The sequence below is a fragment of the Aulonocara stuartgranti genome, assembly GCF_965226115.1.
Source record: "Aulonocara stuartgranti genome assembly, chromosome: 5".
NCBI classification, from domain to species: domain Eukaryota; kingdom Metazoa; phylum Chordata; class Actinopteri; order Cichliformes; family Cichlidae; genus Aulonocara; species Aulonocara stuartgranti.
In genome coordinates, this window is record NC_138943.1 from 19,003,486 (window position 1) to 19,024,953 (window position 21,468).

At 41.4% G+C, this 21,468-nt stretch overlaps 2 protein-coding genes across 5 annotated transcripts; one reads left to right on the plus strand and one right to left on the minus strand.

Moving 5' to 3' along the window:
* The first annotated feature begins 4,651 nt into the window (after positions 1–4,651).
* cyb561d2 (cytochrome b561 family, member D2) lies at positions 4,652–6,825 on the plus strand. The gene is made up of 3 exons (XM_082532918.1): positions 4,652–5,007; positions 5,091–5,128; positions 5,212–6,825. The coding sequence occupies exons 1-3, from the start codon at positions 4,875–4,877 to the stop codon at positions 5,713–5,715; spliced, it is 675 nt and encodes a 224-aa protein (XP_082389044.1). The 5' UTR covers positions 4,652–4,874; the 3' UTR covers positions 5,716–6,825.
* On the minus strand, positions 6,822–21,320 carry rad54l2 (RAD54 like 2). Of its 4 annotated transcripts, none has more exons than XM_082532914.1 (22): positions 21,147–21,320; positions 19,106–19,304; positions 18,654–18,957; positions 18,430–18,566; positions 18,190–18,330; positions 17,860–18,092; positions 17,554–17,736; positions 17,287–17,420; positions 17,016–17,212; positions 16,247–16,589; positions 15,962–16,139; positions 15,580–15,810; positions 15,352–15,470; positions 14,982–15,100; positions 14,603–14,702; positions 14,298–14,503; positions 13,722–13,897; positions 12,155–12,351; positions 11,647–11,825; positions 11,473–11,562; positions 11,295–11,387; positions 6,822–10,272 (listed from the first exon to the last, which is right to left on the minus strand). In XM_082532914.1, the coding sequence occupies exons 2-22, from the start codon at positions 19,251–19,253 to the stop codon at positions 9,266–9,268; spliced, it is 4,515 nt and encodes a 1,504-aa protein (XP_082389040.1). In that variant the 5' UTR covers positions 19,254–19,304; positions 21,147–21,320; the 3' UTR covers positions 6,822–9,265. The 4 variants fall into 4 exon arrangements, with proteins under 4 accessions (XP_082389040.1, XP_082389039.1, XP_082389038.1 ...); XM_082532913.1 differs by having other exon boundaries at positions 11,295–11,390; XM_082532912.1 differs by having other exon boundaries at positions 18,190–18,333.
* Positions 21,321–21,468: the final 148 nt, after the last annotated feature.

Below are 21,468 nucleotides of genomic sequence, written 5' to 3' on the forward strand. Positions count from 1 at the left end.
CCCCCAGTCATCTCTGTCCCGTCTGTAACAACTGAAAATAAAATAAAACAAATATATAATTATAATAAAGGTCAATCAAATGGACTGATGTGGCAAGGCCATGATGATGCACTTGGTAAAGTAAATTCGCTAGGCATCTTTTTTGGCCTTCAGACAACAATTCTATTGGCTAAAGATCCAAACGGGACAGGCAAAAAAAAAAAAAAAAAAGAAGAAAAAGAATGGGTCTTTTGCTTTTTTCCAGTCTCTTTCATTTACTTTTCTCTTCAGTTAACTGAAAACATGCTCTATTGAACTAAGGTCAGGTGACTGACTTGACCATTGAAGAATATTTAATTTCTTTGCACCCAGAAACGTTTGGGTTGCTTTTTCAGTATGCTTTGAGCTATTATCCATTTGTACTGTGAAGTATAGTCTGATCAGTTTTGCAGCATTTGGTTGAATTTGGGCAGAGAGTATAGCCCTGTGAACTTCAAAGTTCATCCTACTAGTTCTATAAGTAGTCGTATCTTCAAGAAACACTGCTGACCTGGGTCCACTGGCAGCCGTACATGCTCATGTCATAATATTGTCTCCATGTCTGATAGATGACGTAGTATGAGCCGTTTCTCTCATCCTCCACACTTTTCTCTTCCCATCAATCCGACACAAGTTAATCTTGGTTTCATCTGTCCAAAGATTTATTTCCAAAACTGTGCAGCCTCTTTTCGATGTTCTCCAACACAGTATAATCTAAACTTCCTGTTTCTGAGTGTAACCATTGTTTTTTGTTGTAAGCCTTGTGTATTTCCATTCATGAAAGTGTGTCTTGATTATAGACTTTGACAATGACATGTCTACAGTGTTCTTGACTTGATTTGATGTTGTGAATTGTCTTTCTTAACCATGGAAATAATTCTGTTATCATACCCTTTAAATTCCTGCCAGGTCTACTTGCTCCTTTAAAGAACCAACAACGTGAGTATCTAAAAGCAAAAGCAACTTTACTGCTCATGCTTACCTTTTAAGAAGCTTCATTTTTAAAGCCTGCAACAGTGAAGACATGCAGTACCCTGTGTGGTGTGCATTGTATAGGACGGAGAGAGGAGACAGATACTCTGACTGACAATGTTGTTGTTTTCTGTGCTCTTTGTGACTCTGCAAGTGTGGAAGCCATGCAGAGTCACAAGCTTATTAGAGCGTAACTGAAGAACAACAACTAATAGGCAGCTGACCAGTAAGTGCTGGGTGTGGAACTGGTGCCATTAGTCTGACATATAACATAAACTGAGGAAATGCTTTAGGTACTTTAGATGACACTTCTTATCCACTGTGCAATAAATAGCATGAGGGATGCATCTAATGGCACCGAAATTTATTTTGCAGAATTTTCTCAATAACCGACAACTACAAAACCACTTTGTTAGAGATAAATACACCTTTTCAAGGACCTTGACCACGTGTTAAAGGGCCTGGCAGCAATCGCGTGCAAGTATTCAAGCACTTTTGAGGAGAGGTTGTACTACAATGCTCTGTCCACGTCAGCTAGCAACTGAAGCCGGCGGTTAAGCTGGTCAGAATAAAATGAAAGGAATTGTGGGAATTTCGGTTTCAGAATAAAAGCTTTACCATGTAACAAGATCAGTGTTGGGACTAACGCGTTATTAAGTAACGCGTTACAGTAACTACGTTATTATTGTGGTAACGAGCACGGTAACTAGTTATTATGCCAAAATCAGGAACGCGTTAGTCGTTACTGGGATTTAGATAGGGTCGTTACTCGTTACTTCGTGTGGTGGCTATCGCGGAGCTTCCACAGATTCAGTAACATTAGCAAGTGGTGAGGCCAGCAGGTGGATGAAGGAAAAGGGACGCAGACGGAAAAGAGACCGAGGCGGCCGCCGGTCCAAGTGTGAACTGAACTTCAGGTAAGAAGTTATGACCTGCAGTCTCTCTGGGTCAGATATAAACCAAGTTTAGGTGGAGTTTATTTTCGTTATTCTGACTTTTTCCGTACTGCGTGCTAGCTAGCATGACGGAGTTTCTATACAGCTGGGTGGTGCTATGATGTTAACGATGTTAAACTTTATTTTGTTCATAAGTTATTAGAGTTGCCAACCGTCCCGCCTGGTATTCAGAGAAAATATTACGCGTTTCTTATTGAGGTGACAGTTTGTCCCGTAATTCAGCTACAATGGAAAAGGCACAAAGCTGGAGTTATTCTGTGTCTTTGCTGCACAGCTGCCTCTTCTTCTCTCATTCTCTCCCCTCCCTCTCCTGTTTCTACTTCAATCATGAAAACTGATCAATGATCAGCTGATCGTCTTTTCTCTCTTGTGTGTTTATCGCCCACTTTGCGCCGAAAGAGGAAACCAGCGGATGTCGCGCTAAACAACAGCAGCACGTTTAAGCTTGATCAGCTGTTGTTAGAATTTATTTAATATTAATTTCTAGTATCAGCTGATGTTTGCTGGAGCCACAGCTGCAAAAAAGCTGCTGGTCATGATATGGTTTGGTTATGTGGTGAGAGGGAAACATGAAGATGAAACCAGGAGATGTCCTTACTGGATCATCAGAGCTGAACAGGTGATGGAGAAACAGGTTTACCTTTTAGGTGACATGAATGAGTTGAAGGGAAGTTATGAACTGTTTCTGAGAGACAAATAACACCAGGATCCTTTTTTAGGTAGCTGACAGCTGGTAACTGTGCAGGGGCGGGTCTAGCAAAGTGTTGCCAGGGGGGCAGGTAGGGCATTAACAGGGAATGGGGGGCACAAAGAAATACTTTTCTTTCTTATTCTCATTTAAAATGTCTAGCTTTTAAAAAATAATTATCTGAATCTTACAACAAACGATTGATAGATTGATGCATATATACCATCAGACAGTGTACATCACTGTCACAACAGCGTTTGTTTTCATTCAAAGGCTTTATGATTTTTCCTATAATGGTGGGCCAGTCTCTAGTCAAAATGCCCGGGATGATTTTTTTGTCCCAGTCCAGCTCTGTATGCAGCTCATCTGCAGTCTGGTGTTGCCTACATCTTCCTATTCGGAAGGCAGAATTTCCGAGTTCTGAGTACAATCGAAAGCACCACGACTGCAGTTTTTGTGTTGGATGTAAAAGGCGCAGATGACACTGTGACGTAGGCTAGAATCATGGCAGCAGTCAATGACGGTCCAGGCGTGGGATTTCTCTCGTGGAAATATGCACATTATCTTTTTCTTTCTATTGGTAGGTGGCACAGTGCACTTGTGGCAAGTAAGCAAGCTAGAAGATTGGCAAAGTTATGGAAGCAACACATTAACAAGAGAATTCTGAGTAAAACCAAAGTTACTTTCCCTAGTAACTAGTTACTTTGAAAGTAACGAGTAACTTGAAGTAACTGAGTTACTTTTGAGAGAAGTAACTAGTAATGTAACTAAGTTACTATTTTAAAGTAACTTACCCAACACTGAACAAGATTGCCGTTTTATTTGGATTTGAGTTATTTCTGAGTCTTTGCACAGACTACTACAGGTTAATCAGACAAAGCTCAGATCTTGGGCTGGTGGACTAAAAATATTATGTCTGTATTTTTCAGATCAGACAAGCCAAGGAAACGATTGTTATGAAAACTCTTGTGGAGATGCTCCTATATCAATAGATCATTTACAGAACCCAAGGTTAATGCTCCATCTGGTATGTTATAACCTTATTTACTTACATGATTTAATTCAGGATAAGGATAAATGTGTTTATGTGCAGGACTGTGTAACATACATGTTTGAGAGGCTAATTCAGTCAATATTTAGGGGGAATGCGCTGCGTGTGAATTTTGAGACAGAATGCATGTGTGTGACAGAGAGGGAAGCAGGTGTAACATCTGCAAAGAGCAGAGGCAGTGAAAGTGGATGAGTGTGAATACCTGGGGTCAACCCTCTAAAACAATAATGCATAAGAGAGATAATGAAGTTGAGTATCAGGGATGATCTGTGACAGATGGACAGGCAGCAAGAATGAAAGGGGACCCTTACAAAATGGGTGAGACCAGCTCAGGTTGAGTTAGTGAAGCAAGGCTGCGCTGGTTTGGGCATGTGCTTGATGTGAAGCTGCGAGAAGGAAAAGTCAACAACAGTGGATCATCATCATGTGGAAACACTATAAATGCATCCTCAGGCACACGACCAGGATGCAAAAGAGCTATTTTCCGACTGTTGTCAGGTTGCTGAATAAATTACGACCTGTTAATTTACTTTTATTTTTATTGCTATTTTGATGTCAGACATATGCACTTTTACTAATGCATTTGAGCATATATAAAATGTGGTGTCTCACTGTGTTTCTGCTGATCTGTTCTGAAACAAAAAGTTTTTCACCCACTTTTTACTTTTGCTAATCTCTGATGTGACAATAAATCTGACTCTGACCCATAAAGGGAGCAGCTAAAATAAAAGAAAAAGAAGAAGCAGAAGAAGAAATAATAGTAGTAGAAGAACCGTGTCAAATTTGACACAATCGGACCAGATGTTAATAAGGAAAATCTTTATTGTATTATTTGACAATGTGGGGATTTCAGATTCAGGTAAATCAGCTGACATGTTACAGAGTCTCCGGATGAACGTTTGTGTGGAAGTGCTCCAACGTACTTTGTTTTGAAAACCCTAGCCGGAAGTCTTATCATCGCCGGCGGAAAACACCAACGCTTGACGTGTGTTGACGTCACGACAAGGGACATGTTAATAAATTACTAATGTAGGCTTTTGTTTGTGCCGGGTTGTTAAATAAAACAGTGGAGCAGCAAAAGAAGACAACGCAAGGACTTTTGGCCCATCGTCACTTCCGCTTCTCATTGATTCAACTAACGGCGAGTTCACGTCGGTCACATTGTGGCGATTGAGTGAATTTTAAAGACATGGTTCACAAGAAAGAGCCTGAATCAGAGCCTCGGCTTTATGGCTTTACCAGAACAGCGTCTGTTGTGTTGACCCACCTCATCTGCTTTGGCTTCGCTGGCTTCATCTCAGTTCTCTCTCGACCCGGTACAAGTGAGTGCCTTAAGTAATCACACATTTCTACAGCAGTGCCCGTCATTGCATCGCATTTAATTTGATTTCCTGTTTTGTTTTAGGTTGGTTTTCTTGGCATCCTTTCTTGATGACCCTAGCTGTAAGTTTAAACAGTTAAAATGTTCTTAGATTCTTTAATTGATCAAATTTGCCAACGACTCAGGTAATGTCCTTTCCCTCCAGTTTTCCTTCTTCATGACAGAAGCTATACTCCTCTTCTCACCTGAGGGCTCTCCTATCAAAAGTTTTTCACACAAAACCAAAGGTGGTGTTCACCGGCTCCTGCAGGGCCTCTGTGCTTCTTGTGCAGTCCTGGGCTTTGCTGCCATCTTTTATAACAAACACCTGAGTGGTAAACCCCACTTCACCTCGTGGCACGGTCTGTTGGGCCTGCTGACAGTGTGTGTGGTCATTGCGCAGTCCTTGGCAGCGATGCCTCTCAGTTATCCTTCTCTAGCCAAAGGCTGGTCCCTCGCCAAACTCAAGCGCTACCACGCGGCGTCTGGACTCATCACCTACCTGCTTGGCAGTGCCAGCATGCTCCTGGGCCTCTGCTCTGTGTGGTTCGCTGGAGCTGTCAGAGAATACACCTGGTACCTGTCAGCACTCTGCCTGGTGCTCAGTGCCTTGGTCATAATGAACCAAGTCTCCAGATCTTACATGGCTAAAAAACGGTTCCAGTCCTGATGAGGATGTAAAAGAACTTAAGATGAGCTAGCCTCACAGATTAAACTTATTTGAGTTGGATGTTTGTTTGTTTTTAAACTGATTTACATGGAGGGCAAAAGGTGCTGGTTTTTGCTGCCATGAGCCTCCCTGATGTTTTGTTTGTTTGTTTGTTTTTGAAGAAGAAAAGGCACTATGTGTGATTTATGAAATCCTTTTTCAATACGCATGGAACAAGAGCTGCAATTGTAGACACTGAGGTCATGTCTTATGTAGTCTTTGTTGGATTTTGGGTTATCAACAAATATCAGCTATTTGCTGATCTTAATGCTATCATCATTTGTAATAGCCAGTAAATGAGAATTAAAGATGAGACAGAGGAAGCAGCCTTTATATTTTGAGTGTCGAGAAGAGTGCAAGCGAGTAAATAAATAACTACACATCAACGTTAAATGTTGAAAGAAAATGAAATATTGGCACATTTATTGGATATTAGATTTTTATATCAACTATCAGCATTTGTATTGTTCTTTAAAAAAACCTGACACCAGTTGGCCTCTAATTTTGGGGTAGATGCTACCAAAGCTGCTGTCTGGCTTGTTTGTTTAGTTTCTGCTGCTTCATGTTAGCTTTAACTTAACGATCAAAGTTTGTGTTAAGTAGAAAATGTTGCAGTTTTAAACCAACAAACATAGATCTCAAGCTTGCAAAGGGTGGAATGTTGGAGCTAGTACTTATTCAATAAGGGATTTTAAAGAATGATATGTGTGTATATACATGTATGAATATATACACACACCATTTATTTACTTGTTTATGCTCTCTTTGGATCAACTGGTGTTTGTGGTGTTCCAAACATGGAAGGTGCAGGGTGCCCTCTGCAAAATCTGCACTCTCAATATAGTTGAAGGGTGTTTCCCCGTCTTTTAAAATTTTAAAGTTTTCATTCATTTATAGATAAGCAAATACCTAATATTTTAATATTATTAAAAGCCCATAATATACTTTATATTGACCTGACATAACGTTGACCTCTTCTCAGGTTACTGATGATCCTGTCATTTGATTGTTTGTACTGTCACATTTGGATACATCATGGCTTTTAAAATAAATGTATTTGTGTATGATTGACACTGCGATAGAAGAGTGTTTTATTGTTAAAATAACATTGATAACACAGTCATATTTTGCTTCGGTTTAGGCTGCATGTATGAAAATCTGACTGGATCAGCCATTAATGGGACAAATCGAGAAAAAAAAAAGAGGTAAAAAATGTAATTACAAAAACAACATTTTCCATCATAAATAAATACATTTCCGATATTTAGAGTGTAATGAGGGACACGAGTGCCAGGTGAACACCAAAGATTTTTTTTTTTTTTTGCAAATGAATGAAATATTCCAAAGAACAAAAGATGTAAAGCATTTCCAACTGATTGAGAAGACGTAACAAAGACACGGGGTCGTTATTTTGTACCTTGTACAGCTCACCAGCGGATATGGTCCTTTTACAAAGTGCTAGCTTTACCTTCAAATTGGAAACAAACCAAATCACAAGTTCCCAAGATGTGTTCAAGAAAAACTGGAGGGGGAGGAAAAAAAAGTATCCAAGCTGACACAGGAAGCCTGCAGCAAATAAAGAACACTCAACAGGGGAGAGAGAAGATCCCCAGAAAAAAACGCATACGAATAACGTAACTCAACTGTTGTCTCAGGTTATCCAGTGTCTCTAAAGGCTAATAAGCACTGCATCTAGCCTAGTTTACCAACATAGGAAAGCGACTTTCCTAAAACTAATTAGCTCAAGGTGACATGATAACACAGACACACAAGGCTACGGAGAACAGTGAAGACCCAAACTCCCTAAAGCACTGCATATCTACACTGACTGACACTACTGACAGAAGCTACTTACACTGCACTGCACTGAGGTGAAAAGCTACCACATTATGGCACTGTCAGTTTTGTAAGGCCACCATATCACCTGACCCGGTTCTGCCACAGTCACAGGCGGTTGTACCGAAAGGGTAGTTACATCTAGTTTGATGGTTGGTGGCTACGTTAGCGACATTTTGATGCTCTCAGGCTGCATGAATGCAATGGTTTCTATAGCTCAGGTAACGTTTGTTCTCAGAAAGAAAAACCCTAATACAGTTACTGCAGCTGAGATTACATGTTGTGTAAGCTCACTGAGTAGTCGTGAATTAAATGGTGGGGACACTTCAGTAAGAACTGCAATGGAGGAGAAATGACAGGCTTCTGCGAATAAGCTAGCAACATTAAACCTTGGTTTGAGCTCCTTTTGGCTTCCAGTCAAAATCTACCTTAAATTTGTATTTTGAGTTTTGCGCCGAGGGTCTAAATGTCAGTAGGACGGATTTGTAAAAAATAAGATAAATGCTAAGACTGAAGACCCCTTTGTGTCTATTTAAGGCTAAAAATGAAAGAACACAGTCCAAATCCATGTCCCTGCCCCTGTGTTATCAAAGGCTAGCATGATAGTACATTCACTTTAATTTTAAGGGAAAAAAAAATACAAAGTTAAACAGAAATTTGCTTCCCCAGCATCCTCAGGGTGGGTTTATCATGATGACTGTCACCGTATTAATAAACCATTTCCTTACGACCAAAATCTACACACTGCACAGTATTGACTTGCAATATAAACAATGATAATGACTGTTTATTTACAAAGTATCAACATGTTCAATTATAGTATCACACATATCCTTTAACAGGGGAGCTACAATGTCTATCAAACTGCTAAAGACTAAAATATGCTTGAAAGCCTAAAATTCCTGTTGTTAAAGGTGAGCCTTGAAGAATCATCTCTCAATATATTGGGGATTTTCACAATCCCCTCCACCCATTAGCTACTGTGTGTTACTCATTATTGTGGCATGTAGCGTTCCAGTTTTGTTACACTTTTTAATAAGAAACTAGCCATGAAAAAAAAAAAGTTTCAAATCACTTTCATTTGAAGTCAGAGGAAAGAAAACTGCAGGCATAGCCTTGCTTTAAAACGTAGCACAAAGAGGCTGTTTTGCCTCCCTGAAAGATTCGGCTGGTCCCTGTATGACAAAGGTCTGTTCCCACTGCTCTGCTGCTCCAGCTCAACAACTTGGGACAGTCAGCATGAGGATTTTGTAACTCTTGACTCTGGAAAGTCAATAAGGTATGAGCTGTTTGTGTGCGTCCTGATGTGTGACATTTAATGACATCATTAGAAATGGGAATTCAGTTCCACTGTTTGCTCGGTCATAAGTGAAACACTGCCAAATAAAGTCAAAGCAGGTAACTTCGTTCTATTTAAGAGGTTCAGGATTAACATAAATCCTTCCTGAGACGTTTTATTATTTATGCATTTCAATCTAATCAAGTTGCACTTTTTTCTCTTCATTTGCATTCTGAGAGCAAATTCAGAAAATAGCACGCAACTTTGGGGGGTACAACAGAATTTCGTTGATTTAGTTGCATAAAAGATTTAAATATTCCCATTCCTAATGCACTTTAGGTTAAACAGGTGTGTATGTGTGTAACTGCCTTGCCAGCACTTTCTGAGACTCCTGACTTACTGTCCTGTCACCTCAATAACATCATCATCTGAACTGTCACCGCCGTTCTCTGTACTTTGATGTCTGTCTGGTTGGGTCAGAGCTGCCCCCAACAGGCTGGAAGTGGGATTGTTGAAGTGGGACAGGAAGCTGGATGTAGCCGAGCTGGAGTTGGGTGCAGAAAACCCCCCTGACCCTGAGAGAAGAGGCGTGGAGAACAACCTCGGCTCAGAGAGCAATGGCTGACTGAAGGTGAGGGGGAACCTTGGTGAAAGCAGGCCAGCCATGTTGGGGTTCATCAAGTACCGAGGCAGAGAACCAGATGGTAGGGAGGAAGAAGTTGTTGCTGAGGATGTAGATGACATAGGAATGGTCGTAGAGGCAGAGGAGAAAATAGTGGACAGAGAGGAAGAGGAGGGGGTGGGAAGGTGCCCGTTCCCTGTGGCAGGTTGTCTCAGTAGGTCTGTGCCTGCAGAGGGAAATATGGTCTGTAGGTCAGCCAGTGTTTGTCCTGGTGTTTGTAGGAATGATGATCCACCACTACCAGCCATTAGAAGTGGGTGACTCATGTGACCAAGGTTCCCAAGTAGGGATGAGTTCAGACCCACTGGAGGAAAACTGAGCCCACCTGAAAGCGCAGGGAAATGAGCTGCAGCAGAAGTACATTTGTCTCCCATTTGTGCGTTTCCCTGACTTTCAGTACTCTTGCGTTTGGTGCCTCGCATCTCTAAAGATGAACTCAGAAGGTCGTCACCGAGCCTACTGAGATCGCGGGCCTGAAAGTTTTGTGAAGCATTTCCATCTCCCGACGGCACAGATGACATGTCTGACGGCGACGCCAAATCGTTCCCTGCTCCAGCAGCAGCAGCGTCGCCTGTGGATGAGGTGTAATGGCTGAGCTCTCTGAGGATCTCCGTGCCTAAGGGAGAAGAGGGTCGCTGCTCGTCGTTGGGGGAACGTTGGTTTTGATCCACAGGGGAAGAACAGCCATTACTGACTGGTCGGATCCCCGAACCCTGGGTGTCTGTAGAGAAGACAGAAATGCAGACATGTCAGGGGTCTTATACAGGGTTCCCGTCTTTGGGGAATTTAATTTTGAAAGGTCAATCCTGAAAAGAAAATGACAAAGTTATAAGTTGAAAATCTTGTTAAAAAACTTAATGTAGTGCATTGCACAAATGTGATCACTGATTAATGGGACAGTTCACCCTCAAATCAAATTCACCTTTTTTTCTACAGTTCCCCAGTTTGTCCAACTTCTCTTAAATATAATGGAACAAGATGAAATGTGGTCCTCAAAGAATCAAAGACATACATCCAAAAAGAAAGTAGGTCCTACATACTCTCCGTCTTACCTAAATGACTTGGATCAGGGATGTCAAACTTGTTTTACATCGAGGGCCACATACAACCCACTTTGATATTAAGTCGGCAAGACCAAAGAAACTCCCTTTTCCATCAGACTAAGGAAGTTTAACTGCACATTAACTACACTTTGTAAAAAAACAAAAAAAACTAAGCAAAACAAAACTACATTTTCTATTGTAGATAGAAAAGTTCCAGTTTTTCACTGTCATCTAAAATTATTTATTTATTTATTTATTTATTATTCAATTACTTTGGTGTACTATCCTTCTGAGAACCAGCCAACTGAAAGTTAGTCGTTTCCTCGGTTCTCAGGAGGCCATGAATAGCCATGTGGGAGGTCTTTATCCGTAGGAAATGCTATATAACAATACTGTTAAAAGTCCAATATTTATGCCCTCCTTTAGATGCTCCAATCACATCAGGTGGGCCAGACTGGAGTCCCTGCCAGGTCAATTCTGGCCTTGTTCCCTGGGCCTTGTGTCTGATGTACCCAACTTGGATGGATAAACAGCATTACAGACCGGAAGAGAAATATCTAAATTTGATTAAGTGTAAGACTGCAGCTATCGATTATTTTAGAAATCAAGTGTTCTACTGATTATTCCACTGATTAATCAGATAAGAAATACTTGTCTTATGAATGAGACAAAACATCTGAATGAAGAGGAAAACCCCTACCTCTTGAAGCAGCAGAACCCCCGGCTACAGGTCGACTGATCTTTCCAGATCGAATGGCAAATATTCGTCCATCGTTTGTTCTGATGTAGGTACCTGCTTTGCAGAAAAGAGTAAGTGAAGAGAGACGTTTAAATGAGTGTTTGTATGCACAGAGTTCTTAACACAGCACTGAACCAACCTTTAGATCCTCTGATAACATGGATGCTCTCTCCTGCGCTGATTCGAGCTTGAACATCTGTTGAGCTGTTGGCTCCTGGGATCACTATATCTGTGAATCCAGACAAATGGCGGATGTAATATCTGATCATTTATTTATTTATTGTGATTTAAACATTAAAAACATCATAATAACCTGTTGTGGTGACAATCCTCTGCACGTAAACACCGGCTTTCTGGAGAAAGTTGACAGGGAGACTGCCGGAAGAGCCAACCATGCCCATGCCGACCTGGCGAGGCATCATGGGTATTGGTGTTGACTGAATTGGCCTGACACTTGCCACGGGCTTGTCATCTGGCCGTGTCATGGGACGCCTGCAAATATGAAGGCTGAACTTATTAGATGAACTTGAACATGAACACACACACACACACACACACACACACACACACACACACACACACACACACACACACTCTCTCTGGTTGTAGTTTGGAAATTCATTAGAAAGAGATGAGAAACGCAGGTAGAATTAAAAAAAAAAGAGGCAATCAAAGCTACCATTTTTTTCAGACTTTGCCGAACCTGGAGTGATTTTTTAAATTATATTATGCAAGATACTTAGTGTAGTAATGACTTCAAAAGAAAATCAAAAACTAACATTCAATGAATGCAAAACAAAACACTGTAGACTTGCACTCACCATCCACGCTGGGTAAATGCTGGTATGTTTGTGAGCGGATAATCACTGGTTGGGTAATAGGGGGCATATGATGGACGGGAATAAGGTACAGAGGCTCGTTTCTCATCCTCGTAGCTCTTCTTAGCAGCTCTCTTCTCTGCTTTGGTCAATTTCGACTCTTTCCGGTCCACCAGCAGAGACTCGTGGTGGAAAGGTAGCTGTTGAAATTAATTGAAACTGAATCAAATATCAGCGATGCCGCATTTCATGAAGAGGCAGCTCTCTCACATGCCACACACGCTCGGCAGTCAGTCAGGACTCTCTGAGTACCATGTTTTTTTAAAAATGGCCTCCTTACACAGTATCAGGAGTTATTAGGTCAACTAGTGATCTAAATTGGCCATAAGTGTGAATGTGATCATGAATGGTTGTCTATCCCAACTTGTATTTGCCCAGCGATAAACTGGGTGTACCTTGTCTCTCGTCCTATGACAGCTGGGATAGGGTTTCAGACCCCATATGACACTGAACTGGTAAAGAAGTTAAGAAAATTAATGGATGGATGGATTTTTCTTTTGCTTACTCATTCACCGCACAGTTAAGACTTTGCTCTTCAGTGGTTCAGCTGTAACTCAGCAGGAGAGCTGGCTGGCAACTAATTCTTGTTGGGAGCTTTTATTGGACTTACAGTCAGCTTATAAGAAAAAGAACCACTGCTTTTCCCCCCCTTTTCTTTTTTTTTTTTTTTTAATATTCTTACTTAAGCAATAGCAAAATCTGAAAATTTGACAGTTATCTTTTAATATATCATAGCACAACATTCCACTAACTACACCTCCTACCGTACTTTGAAATAGGAGGTGCTTTCCCCCCCCCCCTTTTCTTTTTTCTTTTTTAATATTCTTACTTAACTCATTCACTGCCATTGACGTCTATAGACGTCAATTAAGTTTTTCAATGGGAGGGGCCAGAATACAACCTCGGGCAGCTTGTCAGTGAATTTTATTTTTTCATATATTTGTAAATAAATTGTTTTGATACAACATAAACTTTCTCAGTGTTATTTCTGTTTTATAGAAGTGAAAAACTATTTTATATGTTAGAGGTGTCACAAAGCAAGAAATATTAGTGTCAAAGGCACTTTTCTGCTTGAAATGTATTTTTCACAAAAAGCTCGTTTTCTCCCTTTTTTTGGTCAAAACAGGCATTTTTGGTGGAACCCACCTCTCTTCTACAGCTGATTACTAAAGAATGGAAAATGGTAGAAACAAGCTTTTTTTTTGGATGTAAGAAGAGAGTCTGTTCTTCATTTTGGTAGGTTCAGCGTTTATATGATCATAACACACAGTTTTCTGTGGCTCTTCAAAAATGAGTAAAAATGCTCAAAAACCCTGGCAGTGGGGAGTTACCTGATTTGAAAATGGCTGGCAGTGAATGAGTTAAGCAATAGCAAAATCTGAAAATTTGACAGTTTTCTTTTAATATATCATAGCACAACATTCCACTAACTACACCTCCTACTGTACTTTGAAATAGGAGGTGCTTTTGAGTCTGTGGAATATAAGTAACAACTTTATTGCAACAGTACCTTGGAGATGAGACGTGGATAAAGCTGACAAGCTTGAGATATCACTGGCTCATATACTGCCAGGGATTCTAGAAGGATTTTCTCAGCTTCAGGCTCCTCCTCAACGAAGTGCAGCAGCGACTCCACCTCCTTACGAGTAAAGTTAAGCACTGGGTTCAGGTCATCAACCACACGGTCTTTAAAGGCACAGAAACAAAGTTTCAGCATTTGAGAAATACCAGTCGATGTTAGTAACAAAGCAACAAAGCAAAGCAATGGCAAGAAAATGTTTGGTGCAGCACCATACACCTTGTTGCAACCAATGCCTTGGTAGCAACTGCCAGTAACCCGTTGCTATCACTAGATCACTGCTCAGTCTCTAGGCCTGTGTAACTCTGGCTTTGGGGATCAATTTCACACCAAGTACCAACAAGCACACTCCAACCAGTCAGGGAACACACATTTCAGTATATGGTTGCTACTTGGTCTCTAGGTCTGTGTAACTGGGGCAAGACCAGAGCTTTTATAAGGGCTCAAGTGAAGTACCTGTCCACTGTAACGATTAACAGCTCTTGTTCAGATTAAGAAATCCCTTACCCGACATGCCCTGTTTGGAGACTTGTCTGTCGTAGATCTTTTTCTCCAAGGTAAAGTCACAGACGAGGCGGTAAATGTGGCAGGGCTTTCTCTGACCATATCGGTAAACCCTACACACAGCCTGGGCATCGTGACAGGGGTTCCACGATGCATCAAACACGACGACGCGATTTGCGCCAATCAAATTTACCCCCAAACAGCCCGCTCTGAAATACACAAAAAAAGAATAACAAATAAATGTTAAATAAATAATTAATGAGAAAAGGTGAGAGAGAAAAAAATGAAGCGAATGCAGAGATTTATACCTGGTAGAAAGCAGGAAGACCCGTGTTGAGCTGTTTTCTGGATCATTAAACTGATTAATAAGCCGCTCCCTTTCTGAGGCAGATGTACTTCCATCCAGTCCTGCAGACACACAAAGCAGGGGTATAGCATCTCTTTACAGTGAAACACCTGAACACACTTTAACTTGTGAAGTGAAGAAGAGATACTGAGTTTAGGAACATTTTCATCAAATTCCTATAGAATACATTGTCTTCTCCACAAAAGAATATAATGAGTGGAGGAATCCAATACTATAGAAACTGCAGCCAGGGACACCAAATCAATAAAGGCAATCACAACTTTGAGGTTTCAGTGTTGAAGAGCGCATTTTCTGCAGAGGGCACAGATTGGATGACTCACTGTAGTAATTGAGGTTGCGAACCCAGTTCTGGCTCTGGCCATCAGTGGAGGCAATGCCCTGCGGCATGGGTCTCTTTGATAAGAAGTCTTCAATGACCGTCAAGGTGGACAAGCTTTGGCTAATGGAAATACAGCAAAAACAGATTGTAAGGGCTAAGCAAAGTAAGTGTGCTTACTTTTATGGCTATGACCAGTAATTGGTTTGTTTTCAAGAAAGTTCAGAATGTGGGGTAATTGTTAAAGTAACCTGAAAAGACGCAGAAAACCTAGAAAAATGAGGTTAATTAGGCAAACTGCAGTCAGTGTCTTCTATAAGCTTCTTATTGGTGGATTTGTCTTTAATGCCCTGTGCATAGGGCAGAGGACTTACCTAAAGACCAAAATCTTGTCTCTTCTCCTCACACTCTCATCAATCAAATGGAAGAGCAGAACCATCTTGGCAGAGTTCTCCAGAACTCCTGTCTGATAGTTGGACATTATGTCCTTTGCCTAAAGTATAGAACAAACCTTTAGGCATGCTGCTGGCATATTTTAAACTGTGTGTTTGTTAAACAGTGACACTAAAAATGTCATGCCAAGCTCTATGTTCGTGACATACCCATTCATATGTGATGACTTGATTGGCTCTGTCCTGAGAGGAATTGAGTGGTGGCAGAGTGCTGTTGACTTTACTGTTGCTTGAGTCTGCTACTTTGGATTTGAGGCCAGCACCGGGTGCAGGGCAGCGAGGGTTGCTAGCTGAAGTGATGTCATCGAGGTCCAGGTCCTGCTCGTTGGCCTGATTCTCTTTCTGCAGGGCTTCATAGAGGACGTCTGGGTGATTCCAGATCTAGATGGAGAAGATGATGATGATGATGACGACGACGACACAGGACTTAGCAACTCAGATAAGATGAAGAAGAAGAAAAAAAAAAAGCTCCCCAATGTAAACAGGGGTTTTAGTAAAAAATAAAAATAAAATAAAAAATCCATAGTCTTACCTTGCAGCAAACACAGAAAGCTTTGAGTGGATTGAGGCCGAGCCAGCCTGTGTTCCCTGCTTCTCGAAAGCGTTTCATAAACTCTGTATAGAGTGCCCTCTGAATGGGGGAGAGCCGTACCAGGATCACATGCTCGTCCTTCGTGGGAAGCTGGTCTCGCAACACATCGTGACCTCGTCTGCAAACAAAAAAAGCACTCCCGTGAACGTGGTGAGGTAAGCAACTTCCATATTAGTATGCTTCGTTTTCACAATGTTCAATTTCTGAGCCTGACTGAAAGCTTACCGCTGGACAAAGCCCTCCAACAGGCTATGCAACACGTGACTACGGTAGCGCATCAAGCGAACATCTTGAGGAGTGCTGTCCACACACTGACCATTTAGGATTGGACGCTCAAACATGTTGCTGAACTCCTGGCGTGTGCCTAAAAAGTCAGGTCTGACAAAGTCCACCATGCACCAGTATTCGATAAGGTTGTTCTGCAAGGGGTAACCTGTCAGAACTACCCTGCGTCTGGACCGGATGTTCTTTAGGGCTTGGGATGTGCTGGCGTGGTAGTTCTTAATGCGATGGCCCTCATCACAGATCACTACGTCTGGGCCGGGCCGTGCTATGGCCTTCTCAATACCTGAAGAAAAAGGATGAAAATTAAACAGATGAAAGTGTAAACTGCATACAAAAGATGGAAGCATGTCACTGGCTTGTTTAGAAGTCTCGGCTTTAGCTTTATCGCTGCTGCCATAAGTTTTTTCTGAGCTTTAAGTGACTTATTTAGATAAGATGAGGGAGTGCTAAGTTATCAGCTAATGTTAACAAGCATGGGTAGAAAGGCACGTTCACTCACTGTATGGGTGCTGTGCACAGTCACAGATACCTGAGAACTTGTGCTAAGTAACATTAAGTAGTACAATATGACTCCTTGTATAGCCGCGGGTACAATTAACAGATCATGGTCATAAGGTCCAATTCAAGGACTCAAACAGTGTTAGAGTGACAAGGAACATCTACATAGATGTTTGTATAGTTTCCAACGGCTCCTTATACTTGTACTTACTTTTCATGAGCTCTTGCTGTCTGTCTTCTTCATCCAGGTCAATGATGATTGGTCCGGCAGGCTTCTTTGATTTCCTCTTCTTGCCCATCACAAAGCTCTTCTTCATGGACAGCAGCCGGTACATTTCATAACCCATGAGCAACACACCTCCATCTCTAGACCACTCCTCCACAACCTTGGCCCTGGCCAGCGTTGTTCTGCAGGTCACATAGTCAACATGATTAAACAGCTCAAATATTTCACAGTGCACACAAATCACTAAGTTACATACTTGTGCTCATCATTGAGAATGTGAACTTTGAATGTGCGGCCAGTGACGAATGTGGGGTTGGTGTCAGGGGGGAGGGCTTCTTGAGGTGGGAGCCAGAGATTAAACTCTGTTAGCCAGTTCTGAAGTGTGTTCACCTTGTATGAAGGAAACAAAAAATGTGGAATGTTACTTTAATCCTAACATAACTGTTATTTCAGGAAACATTAATGTGCAACTTACATAACTACTTTTTTTTTTTTTTAAACCCCGTATACACTGATTACTCACAGGGACAATAGCAAGCACAGTGTGGGCCTCAGTGTTCCTCAGCAGGATGTCAATAAAGGAAATGACTTGCAATGTTTTGCCCAGCCCCATGCTGTGAGCAAGGATGCAGCCAAAGCCACTGCTGGTATTATAGCGCTCCAGAGACTCAATGAGGTTATCATAGAGAAACCGGATTCCCCCGATCTTAGAGATGAAGAAAAGAAAAGGTTAAGCAATAAAACAAGCTGGACTATGATTTTTTTTTTTTAATGTTACCAAAGATTTATGTTCTGCAAGCATATGAGCTGTATGAGATGGCAGCTATACCTGATGAGGTTTGACAGCCCTGGCCAGCTGTGGGGCCAGGAAAATGTCTTTCTCCTCTGCAGGGTGATTGATATTAACCAGCACTCGACCTTGAACATCAGGCAGGTTCAGATCATCGTTGATGTGTGCTCCACTGCTCTCCTCTGTCCCATGGGCACCATCAGGATCTTCATCAGCCGACTCACTGCTTATCTGCAGGGCGTCTTCGTCCCCAGAACTGAGCTCAATTACATCTGTGAAGTCATTGGTGAAGTAAACATTGGGTTAGTATCATCGAAATTAACTTGGAAATAAGAAATTACAACTGCACAGAACTATCATCAATCTCACCATCTCTAATGGGAAGTCCGGGCAACGTTGGCTCCGCTTTTTCATCTTCTTCACCACTGCTGTCCAGACAGATCACATCCTGCTTGCTCAGGAGACCAGGGACTAAGTGAGACACTTCTCCTAAAATTGAAGCAGTCTCCACTGCTGGAAAGATGGAAAGGGAATGGGAAACTTAGAAACTGAGTATTATGAAAGCTGCCAAACTGAAATACTGTTTACAATTCAGTCTTAGAAAGTCACCTAGTTGAGAGTCAGGGACAGCTGGAGCTGGTGTAGGAAAGTCCTTCCTCTGCTGCTCCAGACGTTTCCGCCTCTCCATCTCTTCCTGCTGAGCAGCCTTGGTTCCAGCCTCTAGCTGATCCTCTTTCAGCAGCTTTCTATAAGCACAGAGAAAACTTTCTGGTTACACACAAGCAAAGATTTATTAGGAAATATACCTAGAAATCATAGAAACATAATTGTACCTGATATTCTTCCTCATGTGTGCAGGCTTAGATGGCTTTGAAGGTTTGGAGCCTTTCAGAGACTTTGAGGATTTGTTCAGTTTAGAGGCTTTCTGTTTCTTTGTTTTGCTGGAAGGCGGCCCACTCTTGCTCGAGTTCTCTGGGCTTGTTGGAGAACGAGAGGCAGGTCTGGAAGGGGCCCTGGAGGATGGGCGGGATGCAGGCTGAGATGGAGGCTCGGAAGAAGGCTCTCCGGAGGTAGCTGAGGTGGAGTCCCTGTCATCCTGACCCGTTTCTGTCCGGCTCTGGGCACTCGCAGGTCGATCTAACAAGGGAGCAGCCAGTAATGAAGTTGAATACTAGTTAATATTTGCTACAGATCTTTGGCTTAAGAGAACAAAACTGCTGAATTTGATGCCTGAAATGAATCTGAATATTAAGAGGTAAAAGCACAAAGTTAATTTGTCACATACCAACACTGTCGTCTTCATCATCTCCATCATTTTCATCCTCATCTTCCTCCATGTCTTCATTGTCTTCCTCTTCCTCATTTTCTAAATACTCCTCTTCACTGTTAAGGCTGGCCTCCAGGTCACTTTCTGAAATTGCCTCTTCAGACATGGCGTCTTACGGGGCTCTCAAAGTATTACCTGCACACCTTCATCAGGAGCCCTGCAATAATGAGGCACATCCAATCTTTACATTACAACAAAGGTGATAAGTTAGCAAAAAAAGAAAAAAGAAATCCCCTGCATTGTTGGAACCAGAACATGTGGAATGTACAGTGACATGAAAAAGTATTTATCCCCTTCCTGATTTTTGCATACATGTTTCAGATAATCCAAAAAATATATATATTAACCAAAGTAAATTCAAAATGCTTTTATTAAAGAAAGAAAGCTATCCAAACCTACCTGCCCTGTGTGAAAAACTATTTTAAAGCAGACCGATATGCTTTGGTATCACCTTAAACAGGCTGTTTATGATCAAAAACCCTCCACTGTGCTGAATTAAAACAATTCTACAAAGAAGAATGGGGCAAAAAAACAAAATCAGAAAGATGGAAAGTACTTTTTCACAGTGCTGTGCACTTTGAGACATATATTTACAAACCAAGAGCAGCTATGTATTTTACAGAGACCTTTACATGTTTTTACAGTAAATATTGTTAAAACAGTGTAAAAAAACTTATTTGCCATTGAGTTGTGGTTCCTCTTTACTTAACCTGGATTTGTTCCTCTCTCCATCTCATAATCTTGCAATGATAGAGCAATAAACACTATTCAAAGGAGAAATAGGCCATAAAAAGGACACATTCAACTGTTTCAAAATCTAAGACAGAAATCTGAATTCTTTTAAATAATCCTGCAATAAGTTTGCCTCATCCCAAAACTTGTGTCCTTTCATTATGCATTATACTTTTATAAATTTCATTATACTGTGACTGTGTGTGGTTAGCTGCACAGCGGTAGAGAGGAAAGCTTTCCAAAGGGTCTCCCTTCTCTAAAAGAGGTTTATACTTAACATCAACTAAAAAAAAACAAAAACAAAAAAACAAAACCCAGAGCATCACAAAAAAGGCATCCCGTTGTTGACACATTCAGTTTGAACTGCAGCCCAGACGTTTCAGGACATAAAAAACAAAGGTTTGATTTTGTTTTGTGCGTCTTTTATCCAAAAGGCATAACTACATTAAACGTTTTTAAAAGACTCAATCGTACAATGATCGTCAACAATTAGAGGACAGCGCGGTACATGTTCAATGATAATGAAGCTGTTATTAAGTTCTGCAAAAAATAAAAAAAGAAACAAAAAAAACAAAAAACGTGTTCACTAGGTGAAGTCAAGGCTGCAGACCTGATGTCTGATACCGGAGAACTTCACAAGTTTAGCGTTTACAGTCTGTCTGGAGGACAGAAATTAGGTTCAGTTCTTATATACTTCGTTTTCAGCTTTCGTATTTCTTGTTTTATTACCTTCCGGGTCCATAGATGAAATTAATACGAGTATTCATTCACACGGGAGAAAAACCCCGAACCCCCTCCCCCTCTTTCCAAAAGGCTTCTAAGCCCGGGATGGCGACAGCTTGCAGCCACCTCTGTAAGATGTTATGCATTTTTCTTTTAAAAGATTAACATCAAGCACCTGTCGTCAGACGGCTTATTGTTGGGCTGCATTACTGCATCCACAAAAAATGTTACTGTTTGTCGGCTATGTCAGCAGACCAATGTGCTAGCTAATTACACAACAACAAACGCATTTTCAGCCCCCGAGGGTCAGCGGTAACCTCCACGGCCCATGAGCGGCAGAGGTGGGACGGGCTGAGACCCATCTGTGACTTGTGCTGGAAGAGCAGCGGCTTTTTTTGCAAAACCGACTGCTCTGTTCGGGCGAGATAGCGATCTAATACTGTGTAGGTGTAACGTCCCAGCAGCTAATGCTAACTCATCTTAGAGCAAAGCTAACACACTCGGCTAACTAAGACGCGTCATTTAAACGTAAACTTGAGCTTACCTTATATAAGCGGACACTGTGCTGTTTAAGACGCCAGTATGTTAGTGCATATAACTATTACTCAATCAAATAAGCACGGTAATTGTGTAAATGCACTGATAAAACGTTGCTAATTTCCAATTTTTTCCAGTGTGACCATAAATACTGTCCCCGTAGAGACTACTCTAACTTGCGTTCCGACTAACTAGCCGGATTTCCCAGGGGTCGTGGTATCCGTTCTTACTTGCAGTTTTGGGTTAGGATATTACGCATTACAGTAAGCTTATTAATGTAACCATAGTTCTGTTTATTGTACTCACATTAAAGATGCCCCCCCAAATTT

What these genes read in the sequence shown, in the direction of transcription:
- cyb561d2 (XM_082532918.1), top strand. Translation starts at nt 4,875, where the DNA reads ATGGTTCACAAGAAAGAGCCTGAATCAGAGCCTCGGCTTTATGGCTTT. An exon ending in TCTCTCTCGACCCGGTACAA is followed by an intron (nt 5,008 to 5,090) that starts GTGAGTGCCTTA and finishes GTTTTGTTTTAG; the next exon opens with GTTGGTTTTCTTGGCATCCT. An exon ending in CTTTCTTGATGACCCTAGCT is followed by an intron (nt 5,129 to 5,211) that starts GTAAGTTTAAAC and finishes CTTTCCCTCCAG; the next exon opens with TTTTCCTTCTTCATGACAGA.
- rad54l2 (XM_082532911.1), bottom strand. Translation starts at nt 19,253, where the DNA reads ATGTCTGAAGAGGCAATTTCAGAAAGTGACCTGGAGGCCAGCCTTAAC. An exon ending in ACAGCAAGAGCTCATGAAAA is followed by an intron (nt 16,590 to 17,015) that starts GTAAGTACAAGT and finishes CTTTTTCTTCAG; the next exon opens with GTATTGAGAAGGCCATAGCA. An exon ending in GAGGATTGTCACCACAACAG is followed by an intron (nt 11,563 to 11,646) that starts GTTATTATGATG and finishes CTGGATTCACAG; the next exon opens with ATATAGTGATCCCAGGAGCC.